Source organism: Gracilinanus agilis, chromosome 2, assembly GCF_016433145.1.
Source record: "Gracilinanus agilis isolate LMUSP501 chromosome 2, AgileGrace, whole genome shotgun sequence".
NCBI lineage: Eukaryota > Metazoa > Chordata > Mammalia > Didelphimorphia > Didelphidae > Gracilinanus > Gracilinanus agilis.
Genome location: NC_058131.1, coordinates 593,857,096 through 593,870,368, shown reverse-complemented (window position 1 = coordinate 593,870,368; position 13,273 = coordinate 593,857,096). Strand labels below are relative to the sequence as shown.

At 36.6% G+C, this 13,273-nt stretch overlaps 1 protein-coding gene across 1 annotated transcript; it reads left to right on the top strand.

Moving 5' to 3' along the window:
- The first annotated feature begins 10,504 nt into the window (after positions 1 to 10,504).
- On the top strand, positions 10,505 to 10,825 carry LOC123236183 (60S acidic ribosomal protein P1-like). The gene is made up of 2 exons (XM_044662465.1): positions 10,505 to 10,572; positions 10,648 to 10,825. Exons 1-2 carry the CDS (start codon positions 10,505 to 10,507, stop codon positions 10,823 to 10,825), a joined length of 246 nt encoding a protein of 81 aa, XP_044518400.1.
- Positions 10,826 to 13,273: the final 2,448 nt, after the last annotated feature.

Here is a 13,273-nt window from a genome sequence, read left to right as displayed (position 1 = left end):
AAAGTTGTCAAGAATTATAGTCACCTTTGGGAAACCAGTTCTCTATGATAGCAAGTAGATGAAAGGAATACCAGATAAGAAAACTGAAGTTCTGAGATCATAGATAAGCTATGATTACATAGCTGTGTGAGGTAGAATTCAAACTCAAGTGTCTTAACTCCAGATCCAGTACTCTATCTACCAAGGTCCCCTGCCCCTACTTTCTCCCTGACGTCTAAAACTTCTTTAACAATTAGAGGAGCAAGGAAGAAATTTTCTATCAGATCTATGGATAAAGAAAGAGTTCATGATGAAACAAGGAATAGAAAGGAGCATAGAACATTAAGTAGATGGTTTTGATTACATAAAATTATAATGTTTCTACACAAACAACACAACTAATATTATAATATATATCATATATAATTATATAAATAATAATATGCATAAATAACATTTAATTGGGAAGAAATCTTTGCAGAAAGTTTCTCTGATAAATGTTTTATTTTTTAAATATATCAGAGACCGATTCAAATATGTAAGAATGAAAGTAATTTTGATCTTGTCTTGATGAAGGGTATAAAATATTGGTCTATAATCCAACCATTTTGGAGAGCAACCTGGAACTATGCTCAAAGAGTCACAAATCTATATATACCTTTTGACCCAGCAACACCACTATTACATTTATTTCCTAAGGTGATCAGGGAAAAAGGAAAAGAACCTATATGTTCTAGTCTATTTATAGCTTCTCTCTTTGAGGTGGCAAAGAACTGGAAATTGAAGGAATGCCCATCAATTGGAGAATAGCTAACCAAGTTCTGGTATATGATTGTGAATGGAATACTACTGAACTGTAAGAAATGATGAGCAGGTTAATTTTCTTTTAAGTGAAAAGACCTAAATGAAATTATTAAGAGTGAAATTAACAGAACCAAGAGAACATTACATACAGCAACAGAAATATAGTTTGAAAAATGGCTTGTGTGTGTCCACCTGAAGAGAAAGAACTGATAAATGGAAATAAGTAAGACATATATTTATATGTACATATATCCTTTTTGTCAAATAATGCCTTTTCTAATGGGAGAAAGAAAGGAAGGGAGGGAGTTACTTAAGTATTCTAATGTAACAAACAAATTTAAATTAATAATAATAATAATAATAGCCATTCATCAACTAATAGTCAAAGGAAATAAACAGGCAGTTATTAAGGAAAGAAATCAAAGCTATCAACAGTCATATGAAAAAGTGGACCAAATTATGAGTAAGTAGGGAAATGCAAAATAATGTGTTTCTGAGGTTCTACCTCATATCTGTCAGACTAGCCAAGCTAACAAAAAGGAAAATGACAAATATTAGAAGGGAAAACAAATATATTAATGCACTATTCATGAAGCTGTGAATTAGTATAGTTCATTCTGGAAAGCAATTTGGAATTATGTCCAAAAATTTAATAAACTGTGCATACTCTCTCACCAATGATACCACTATATTCCTCTACTCCAAAGAGATTGAAGAAAGAGAAGGTCTTTACTGTATACAAATAATTATAATAGCTCTTTGTAGTGGCAAAGAACTGGAAACTAAAGGTGTGCTAATCTGTTACAGAATGGCTATCAAATTATGGTTGATGACTGGTGAAATATTATTGTGCTATAAGAAATGATGGGTAGCTAGGAGGATAGCGTGCCATGCCTGGAGTCAGGAAGACTCATCTTTTCTAAGTTCAAATTTGGCCTCAGACACTTACTAGATGGATGACCCTGAGCAAGTCACTTGAGTCACACTGTTTGCCTCAATTTCCTCATCTATAAAATGAGCTGGAAGAAAAATAAATGGCCAGTCACTCTAGTATCTTTGCCAAGAATACCCCAAATAGGATCACAAAGAGTCAGACCTGGCTGAAACAACTGATCATACAACATAAGAAATTATGCAAGAGACAATTTCAGAAAAACTTGTTAAGGATTATATGTGAACTTAAACAGAGTGTAATGATCAGAATCAGGTTATTGATTCATATTCCAAATGGGACACATTTTTGTTACTTGACAATGCACATTTGTTACAAGAGTTTCCTTTTCTTTCTCATTTTTATCAGAGATAAGAGAGGAAAAAGGGAAAATAAATGCTTCATTGTTGAAAAAAATTAAATTTTTAAAAAGCAGAGGATATTTTAATGCCAAAATAATTGCCCTACCAGAAGAGCTTGTATCAGGCACAGAAATTTGGAAAAAAGAGGAGCAGAGAGGCTGCATGTTGGGAGGACATAACAGGTGACTAGGCTCAGTATCACAGACACTAAGAGTACTTCTAAACAACTGTGAGAAAAGAGCAGACTTTCTAGATAAGAAAATATAATGTCAGCACCATGGGAAAGAACAGAGACTGAAGCCTGGTAGAATCCCAATGACTCCAGATAGAAGACAAAACATTTCAAACTTGAAGCTGCTCCCTGAAAGGTTGACAGTCTTTGTGTTGGGCACTGAGAATACAATGGAGTGGGGGAAATGGGCCCAATTGCTAGTTACTTTACCTTATTTACTTATGAACTGAAGAACAGTTTCCTTATCTCCTAATAGATTTTCCCTAGGAATTTTCTATTTTATTCCTCCATTTTGGAAAGACTAAGGGATAACACTCATTTGTTTTCGTATTTAGGGCAAAGAATATCCCTGTTTCTTGATTGCTCTCCAGTTCTATACATTTATTTCCTATCTTAAGTAAATTACTTTTGGCCTTGGATATGTGTTTCTTATAATAGAGAAATGAACTGGAAGAGGCTCAGACCTTGAATCCAAATCAGTTATTCTTATGGGGCATCAAGGAATTCCAGAATCATGTAAATTTTATAATATTATTTCATTCTGCAATAGGGGATAAGGTATAAAATATAAATACCATTTCAAGCAGTAATACATGGACTTAAATTAGTATTAGAGTTCAAATTGTATACCAAATGCTTTAAGACCACCAGTTTTATTTCTTTTTAAAAATTATTTATTTAGAATATTTTTCCATGGTTACAGGATTCATGATTTTTCCACCCCTTCCCCCCCCCCATCTGACAAGCAATTCACTGGATTATACATATATCATTGTTCAAAATATATTTCCATATGACTACCAGTTTTAATGGAGGGGAGGAAATCAAGGTCAAGTGCACTGGCTCCTTAAACACTGTTAAGGTTGGGGAGACAATGACTCACATGAATTGGGAAAGACACAAGGAAAGGAGAGACAAGAAGCAGAAAATGATCTTTGTCTGCTTTACAATTTTACCTAAAGCCAGGATCTGGGTTTTTTAGTTTATGGTGCTGATCAGCAGGAGGTAGCTTCTGAAACTATACTTCTCAGAGAAGACATATCAGTACCAGAAGAAAACCCCAGAAGATACCAGAGCTAAAGCCCAAGTCCTGCCCTAACCAGCTAGGATATTGGGACTTGTGAGTGGAGCAGACAGAGAAAGTCAAAGGTGAAAGTAAAAGTCTGCCAGCAGGCCCCAGTGTACCTTTACTTTTACAGAAAAATGATTAAGTCAGGATAGATTGTTTTGTCATGGCTTAATAAGTTTCCCTTCAGCTCACCCTATTCTGGGTTCTAAAACTGCAGAGAATGGCACTGTTGTTATATATCTCAAAATAGAAAGAACTGCTGCCACAACTTTTTTTTTTAAAACCCTTAACTTCTGTGCATTGACTCATAGGTGGAAGAGTGGTAAGGGTAGGCAATGGGGGTCAAGTGACTTGCCCAGGGTCACACAGCTGGGAAGTGTCTGAGGCCGGATTTGAACCTAGGACCTCCCGTCTCTAGGCCTGGCTCTCAATCCACTGAGCTACCCAGCTGCCCCCTGCCACAACTTTTTAACATTAGAAGAAAATACAAATTTGCCAGCTCTGGATTAAAATCCAAACTGAAGTCTGAACTACTGATCTAGATCACAGTCAAGGAAAGCAAAAAAAATAATAGTAAGAATTACTAAGAATTCAAAATTATAGAATCTCCTATTTATAACCTACATTGTCATTCACAGTACACTTTCCTCAGGACAACTGTGTGAAGTAGATAGTTTGGGTATTATTGATTCTGTTTTTCAGATAAGAAAATTTGGGCTTACTGGGCCTTGTCCATTGCTACATATCTCATAAGTATCAAAGCCTAGATCATCTGATTCCAAATCCAACACTCTTGCCATTATGCTTCATTCTAGCCTAATTCATACAATGAAATTGGTATCTTTTAGTTATAGGTTTGAATATGTATTCAAATCTTCTAGTCCAGAGGTACTTACCCTGGTATCTGTGAATTCTTAAAAATCTTAATAACTGTATTTCTTCATAATTAGTTTCCTTTGTACTCCTACGTGTTTTACTTTATTTTATGCATTTTTTATTTTATGCATATTTTAAAACATTATTCTTCACCAGCCTACCAAAGAGGACCAAGGCACAACAACAAAGTTTAAAACTCCTGATCTAATCCAACCCCCCACCTGAAGTATGAATGTACTCTGCAGTATCCCATTCAAGGGGTTATCTTGTTTAAATTTGAAGATCTCTGGTCATAGAAAACCCCCAATTTCCTGTAGGACTCTTTCATTTTAGGACAGCTTACTCAGATTTTTGTGAAGAAATTGCTTTTTAAACTTTTTTGTGCAGTTCAGTCATTTCAGTAATGTCCAATTCTTTATGACCCTATTTAGGGTTTTCTTCGCAATGATAATGGAGTGGTTTGCTCTCTCCTTCTCCAGCTCATTTTACAGATGAGGAAACTGAAGCAAATGGGGTTATGTGTCTCACCCAGGATCACCCAGCTAGTAAGTGTCTGAAGCCAGATTTGAATTCAGGAAGATGAATCTTCCTGACTCTCCTCTATCCTCTGCACCCCTTAGATGCCCATTATATACTTTAAAGAACCATAAAAATGTAGATTATGTTTCCCCTAAGCTAAAAATCTTCCTGTCCCCCTAGCACCTAGATGTCAAAATGGATACAGTATTGGAGACAAGAAAACCTGAGATTAAATTCTGTTTCAGATACTTAGTAACTAAGTATGACCCTGAAGAAGTGATTTACCCTCTTCTCAACCTCAGTTTTCATCATCTGTAAAATGGAGATAATAATGGCACCTATCTGATAGGACTGTTGTAAAGATCAAATGAGTTTAATATATGTAAAGCATTTTGCAAACTTTAAAGCACTATATAAATGCTAGGTATTATTTCTCCTATTTTTTCCAGTTCTTTCTTCTTCAGCCAAGTAGAATAAGTTTAATCCTTTCCCCAAGAAATGACCCTTCAAAAATTTGAAGAAAATTATCAGGTTCTCTGTAAGTCTTCTCCCACTGTCCTTATGATGCATTTTGTACTACTCTCACTATTCTATTCACTTTCTTCAGGACCCCCATAGTAGATCATCATCTGTTCAAGTCTCTTAACTTCCCAACAGAGGCATGGCAGAAAAATAAATAGAAAAGATTCAGAAGCTGTTGGCAAGGACTTAGCTGTTGGTGAAACTGTGAAAGAGTTATTATCACCCTAATGTTCATGCTTTCTATGTTGAGGACCTTGGAAGCTTACAGGATGGATTAGTTCTAAGAGCTCCTCAAAGATACAGCTATATAGTGAACTAGATTCTTAGGGAGAAAAAGACAGTCACATCATTCCCCCTGGAGCAGTACTGTTCAGAAATAAAAGAGTCTCATTGGCACTCTTATTCACCTCACCCCTTCAAAAACAAGCTACCACACAAATTACAATGAGCTAATCTATGAGATTCTTCTCTATCCCTTGGGGCCATGTATGGAAGAGTTGAAATATTACACTATCTTCCATTTTTTTAAATATTGGAATCTTTGCCCATGTTGAATCCTTCGACATCACTCCTATTTCTCCAAAATTTCTCATAGATCATCACCAATAGCATGTCCTTCCTCTTCCTTCAGGACTGATATTCAAGTCAATAATAAATACCTCTACTGCTAAGTGAGTAACAATCTACTCTCCTTATAACTTCACTCAGCATCCTTGTGATTCAACCTATTCTTCCTAAGCAGAAAGTTTTCTTTCCTCATTATTTTTCTCCCTAAACCTCTCCTCTCTGTTTCTCTTGAGGGCACTATCATCCTGTCAGGCATTTTTGTTGGGGTTCAGTCACATCTGACTCTTCTTGACCTCATTTTGGGTTTTCTTAGCAGAAACACTGGAATGATTTGCCATTTACTTCTCCAGCTTATTTTAGATAAGAAAACTAAGGCAAACAAGGATAAGTGATTTGCTCAGGGTCACACAGCTAATAAGTGTCTGAGACTAGATTTGAACCCAGGAAGATGAGTCTTCTGAACTCCAGCATCAAGCTCTATCCACTAGTTTTAATGGAAGGGAGGAGACCTAACTGCCCTCCCACCGCACACACCCCACAACTTTTAATCACAGAGATGCACAGTTTAGTAATTATTTTTTTTAATAACCCTTACCTTCCTTCTTGGAGTCAATACTGTGTATTGGGCCCAAGGCAGAAGAGTAGTAAGGGTAGGCAATGGGTCAAGTGACTTGCCCAGGGTCACATAGCTGGGAAGTGTCTGAGGCCAGATTTGAACCTAGGACCTCCCATCTCTAGGCCTGGTTCTCCATCCACTGAGCTACCCAGCTGCCCCCTTAGTAATTATTCTCAACTCTTCCCTATCCCTTATCCTTTACATCCAGTAAACTGACATGATTTATCTATTCTGCCACCACAGTATCTCTTATCTATCTTCCTTCAATTCACACAGCCATCACCCAAATTCTTTTTTAATGTTTTATTTATAAAGATATTTTATTTTACCAATTACATGCAATCATTTTTCACATAAGTTTTTCAGAGTTATATGCCCCAGAGTTATATCTCCCTCACTCCCTCCCTTCCTTCTCCCTTTCTGGAGATAGTAAGCAATTTGATCTGGGTTATACATGTATTATCATGCAAAACATATTTCTGTATTGTTCATTTTTGTAAGAATAATCATATAAAGCCAAAACCCTAAAATAAAAACATAAATAAGCTAATATGGAAAATGGTATGCTTTGATCTGCATTCTAACTCCAACAGTTCTTTCTCTGGAGGTGGATAGCATTCTTTGGCATATGTCCTTCAGAACTGTCCTGGATCATTATATTGCTGAGAGTAACTAAGTCTGTCACAGCTGATCATTCCACAATGTTGCTGTTACTCTGTACAGTGTTCTCCTGGTTCTGTTTATTTCCCCCTGTATCAGTTCATTTAGGTCTTTCTAGCTCTTTCTGAAGTTGTTCTGTTCATCATTTCTTACATCATAAAAGTATTCCATCATCAACATACACCACAATTTGCTCAGCCATTCTCCAATTGATGGACGTCTCCTTAATTCCCCATTCTTTGCCACCACAAGAAGGGCTACTACAAATCTTTTTGTACAAGTAGATCCTTGCCCCCTTTTTTGGATCCCTTTGAGATATAGACCTCATAAGAGTATTAATGGATCAAAGCACCACCATAATTTAGATCTTCATAAACTCTTAACTTTTTTCTTTTTTTAATTTTATTTTTACTGTGCTGCTAAACACACTTCCATATTGGTTCTTCTTGTAAAGAGCACACTCATACAAAACCAAAACCCCAAAATAAAACCATAAATATGCTGACATAAAAGATAAATATGCTTTGATCCACATCCATCTTCCTCCAACAGTTCTTTCTCTGGAAGTGTTAACTTTTCTCTTGCTTTAGCTTCCCCATTCTCCCCACCTGCAGTCTCTCCTCTCTCCAATTCATGTTCCACACAACAGACAAATTGATATTCCTTAAGAGCAAGTCTGGATAGGTCCCTGGTCAAAAATGTCCAGTGTCTCCCTCTTGTCTCTGGGAGAAAAATACAAATACTTCTGTTTAGCTTTTAAACCTCTTCAAGATCTGGTTCCAGCCTACCTGCCTGGGATAATTACACATTACTCACCTCTTCACACTTTAAATTCTAGCCAGACTGACCTGTCTATTGTTTCCTGTTCATGGCATTTATCTCCTCTTTCTATGACTTGGGAAAAACTATTCTCTTATTTTCTGTCCAGTGAAAAGGGTAGGGGATATGCCTGGAATGCATTCCTTCCTTGCTTCTGCCTTAAACTATTCCTGGCTTCCTTCAAGGTTCAATTTAAGGGCCACCTTCTACATGATTACTATCTTGAACTATCTCACCACCCCTTGTTAAAGTTCTCCTCTATAAAATTACTTTGGATATGTATATTTTGTATTTAATTTTCTATGCACATGTTCTTTCTCCCCCAACAGAATATAAATGTCTTGATAGAATATCAGTCTTTATATTTCTACGACATAGCCTAGTACCTATAATAATAATAGCTAGCATTTAAAAAGCACCTGCTCTATATCAGGCACTGTATTCAATACTCTACAGAGATTATCTCGTTTAATCTTCACAACAGCCTGGAAGATAAGTGCTATTATTATCTCCATTTTACATTTGAGGGAACTGAAGTAAATAGAGGTTGAGTGACTTGCCCAAGATCACACTATTCGATTTTAACTCAGGTCTTCCTGACTCCAGGCTTCGCACTCTCCACTTCACCATCTAATTGTCATAGCACTTAGAAGTCATTTATCCCCACTGTACACATCGGCATAGCCTCCCTTCCCCTCTTACCAAGCAATAACCATGAGGAATATGATAAACAATAAGAATAGAATAGAATAAAAGGTGGCAAAGAATTGGAAACCAGAGGGATGTCCATCAATTGGTGAATGGCTGAACAAGTTGTGGTATATGATATAATGGAATATTATTGGGCCATAAGTAATAACAAACAAGTCAATCAAAAAAATAAATAAACCAGGAAAGACCTATATGATATGATGATACAAAATGAAGTGACCAGAGGAACATTACACAGTAAAAGCAATAGCACACAATGGTCAACTATGAATTACTATTATCAACAATGCCAGCATCCAGGACAAGTCCAAGAATCTTATGACAAAAAAGGATATCTACTGCCATAGAAGGAACTGTCAGAGTGTAATGCACATTGAAGCATATCATTTTTCATTTCATTTCCTTCATAATTTTTTACAATATAAACAATATGCGTCTTTTTTTACAATGTGACAAACATGGAAATATGTATTGCATGATAGCACACGTATAAGCCTTATCACATTGCCTGCCATCTTGGGGAAGAGGGATAAGTGGGAGAGAACATGGATTGAAAAATGTCAAAACAATTATTAAAAATTGTACAAAAGGGGGCAGCTGGGTGGCTCAGTGGATTGAGATTCAGGCCTAGAGATGGGAGGTCCTGGGTTCAAATCTGGTCTCAGACACTTCCTAGCTGTGTGACCCTGGACAAGTCACTTAACCCCCACTGTCTAGCCCTTACCACTCTCCTGCCTTAGAACCAATACCTAGTATTGATTCTAAAATGGAAGGTAAGGGTTTAAAAAAAATTGTACAAAACACTTCACACAAATAAAACTAGCTCTGAACAACTAGAAAAACATTAATTGCTCATGGGTAGGATGAACAAATATAATAAAAATGACAATCCTACCTAAATTAATTTACTTATTCAGTGCTATATCTATCAAACTGCCAAAAACATTTTTATAGAATTAGAAAAAATTATAACAAAGTTCATCTGGAAGAACAAAAGATCAAGAATATCAAGGGAAATAATTTTTTATAATGTGAAGGATGGGGGCCTTGCAGTACCAGATCTTAAACTGTACTATAAAGCAGTGGTCATCAAAACAATATGCTACTGGCTAAGATACAGAAGGGTGGATGAATGGAATAGAGTAGGGGTAAATGACCTCAGCAAGCTAGTGTTCAATAAACCCAAAGATCCCAGCTTTTGGGACAAGAACTCACCATTTGACAAAAACTACTGAGAAAATTGGAAAACAGTATTGGAAAAATTAGGTTTAGATCAATATCTCACATCTTATACCAAGATAAATTCAAAATGGATAAATGACTTAAATATAAAGAGGAAAATTATAAGTAAATTAGGTGAACATAAAATAGTATACCTGTTACATCTATGGGAAAGGAAAGAATTAAGACAAACAAGAGATGGCAAACATTACAAGATGTAAGATGAATAATTTTGATTATATTAAATTTAAAAGGTTTTGTACAAACAAAACCAAAACAACCAAAATTAGAAGGGAAGCGACAAACAGAAAAAAATTTTATAACAAAAATCTCTAACAAAGGTCCAATTTCTCAAAAGTATAAGGCAATAAGTCAAATGTTCAAGAAATCAAGCCATTCACCAATTGACAAATGGTCAAGGGACATGAATAAGCACTTTTCAGATGAAAAAATCAAAACTATCAATAAGCACATCAAAAAGTGTTCTAAAGCTCTTCAAGCTGTTTGTAAGGTGCTCGGTTCTTCTTCAGAAGCTAAGGCCACATTGGGGTGAACCCTCACTTCAGCCAGAGACTAGCACTGCTACAAAAAAGCCTCTCCTCTCCCAGCTCTTGATATGGCCATCTCTGAGCTTGCTTGCATCTATTCTGCTCTCATCCTTCACGACGATGAGGTTACAGTCACAGAGCATAAAATTAATGCTCTCATTAAAGCAGCAGGTGTAAATGTTGAACCATTCTGGCCTGGATTATTTGCAAAGGCCTTAAACAATGTAAACATTGGAAGTCTCATCTGCAATGTAGGAGTTGGTGGACCTGCCCCAGCAGCTGGTGGTGCTGCCCCTGCTGGAGGTGCTGCTCCTGCTGGCACAGCTGCCCCTGCTGAGGAGAAGAAGAAAGAGGAAGCAAAAAAAAAAGAAGAAGAAGAAGAATCCTAGGAGTCTGATGATGACATGGGAGCTTTGGTCTGTTTGACTAAATATTTTTTGTAACATTGAATAAAAAGCTTGATTCAACTAAAAAAAAAAGTGTCCTAAATCCCTCCTGATAAGAGAAATGCAAGTCAGAATGACTCTGAGGTACCACCTCACACCTCACAGATTGGCCAATATGACAATAAAGGGAAATAATAAATGTTGGAAGAAGTGATAGAATTGGGACACTAATGCATTGCTGGTGGAGTTGTGAATTGATCAATTTGGAATTATGCACAAAGGGCTTTAAAAGAATGCATATGGGGGGCAGCTGAGTAGTTCAGTGGATTGAGAGCCAGGCTTAGAGACGGGAGGTCCTAGGTTCAAATCTGGCCTCAGACACTTCCCAGCTGTGTGACCCTGGGCAAGTCACTTGACCCCCATTGCCTACCCTTACCACTCTTCTGCCTTGGAGCCAATACACAATATTGACTCCAAGACGGAAGGTAAGGGTTTAATAAAAAAAAAAAAAATGCATATCCTTTGATCTAGCAATACTATTGCTAGGCTTGTACCCCAGAGAGATAATAAAAATGGGCTATACAAAAATATTCATAGCCTTGCTCTTTATGGTGGCAAAAAAAATGGATAATGAAGAGGTGTCCCTCAATTGGAGAATGGCTGAACAAATTGTGGTATATGATGATGATGTAATACTGCTGTGTTATTAGGAATGATGAACTGGAGGATTTCTATACAATCTGGAAAGACCTCCATGAACTGATGTGGAGTGAAATGAGCAGAAACAAGAGAACATTGTACAAAGAAACAGAAACATTGTGGAATGATCACATGTAATCCACTTTGCTGCTAGTAACAATACAATGATCCAGGACAATTCTGAGGGACTTATGAAAAGAATGCTATCTACATTGAGAGAAAGAACTGTGGGAATAGAAACACAAAAGAAAAACATATGATTTATCACTTGTTTTCATGGGTATGTAAGAATATAAAATTTAAGTTTTTATGCTAATATGAAAGTTCTAAAGTAATATTATGATTGCCATTTTAAAAACCTTATAGCTTAAGTCAAAATGACTTGTAGTAGCTTTATTTACAAAGCGGTAGAAAGAGCGAAAATGGAAAAATGTAAGAAGAAGGTAGAGAAATGTCTAGCCTACCACCCTAAGTGTTGCTTCCTCCTTTCCTACCTTCTCCACCTAACTCTTCAAATGGCTTAACTCTAATCCACTTTAGCCATGTGCCTACATGATTATACTTTACCATCTCACAGAATTGCATTTTCTCCAAGATCTTGAACTTTGGGAATCCATATTATGGCTATAATTTTCAATATTCTCACATCTCAAGCTCTTCCCTGAGTATTTAACTGATTCTGTGCCCATATTATGAGCTCAGTCTTGTCCTTTGACCTACTCTCCTAGTCTCTTACCTGCTTTGGTCATAGCCCTGAAATGACTCATAAAACCCACTTTAAAAAACCATGATACAGAAAAAAGACCACTGAATTTAGATTCAAAAGATCTATATTGGAATCCTGGTCTTGATACAACCTTTATGGCTTTGTACAAGTGGTTTCATCTTGTTGCATCTCAGTTTTCTCATTTGTGAAAAAAAAAAAAAAAGAGGGAAAGATTTTTTTAATGCCACATTTATTCAGTTTTTGTTTGTTACATTAAAGTTCCTAGGTATCTTCCTCTCTCTCCTCCCCTCTCTGCACTAGAGAAACATCATTATAATCCTTGTGATTTCTTGTTGAAAAGTATTGTGGCCTTATTGAAAAGCTTTAAGTTCCCAGCAAACCAACAGTTAAGAGGTTAAAATTCTTCCCCTTTGGTCTGAAATGCAGCCAAGGCCAAAACCTTAGTTTATCAGGGGCATTTGCCCCTGAGAAAAGTATTCTCAGACATAGCTTGCTGATAACCACGCAGTTGAAGGTTCAGCCTGGTTCTTATCTTCACCTAAAAGTTTCTGAGGTTTCCGTGTGTTATCTAAACTCATTGCAATGTCTACGAAGCTGAAAAACTCTCTCTGTGCTTTTGGGTAAAAGGGAGTTTGAATTTTCATATATAATAAACTTGTGACTCAATGGCACTTCGGAGAAGCAGCTATGAGTTAACAGTCAAGATCCTCTCCAGTGTCCCATTATTTTCTTATCAACTAAGCCGTACTTATCAGATTATCAGAGATAATAAATAGATTTCAACAGTTCTGCTCATTTTGCTCTTCATAATTTTACACACACACACACACACACACACACACACACACACACACACACATACATGTATATATCCATGTTTTGCTTTTTTTTAAACCCTTACCTTCCATCTTGGAGTCAATACTGTGTATTGGCTCCAAGGCAGAAGAGTGGTAAGGGTGGGGGTCAAGTGACTTGCCCAGGGTCACACAGCTGGGAAGTGTCTGAGGTCAGATTTGAACCTAGGA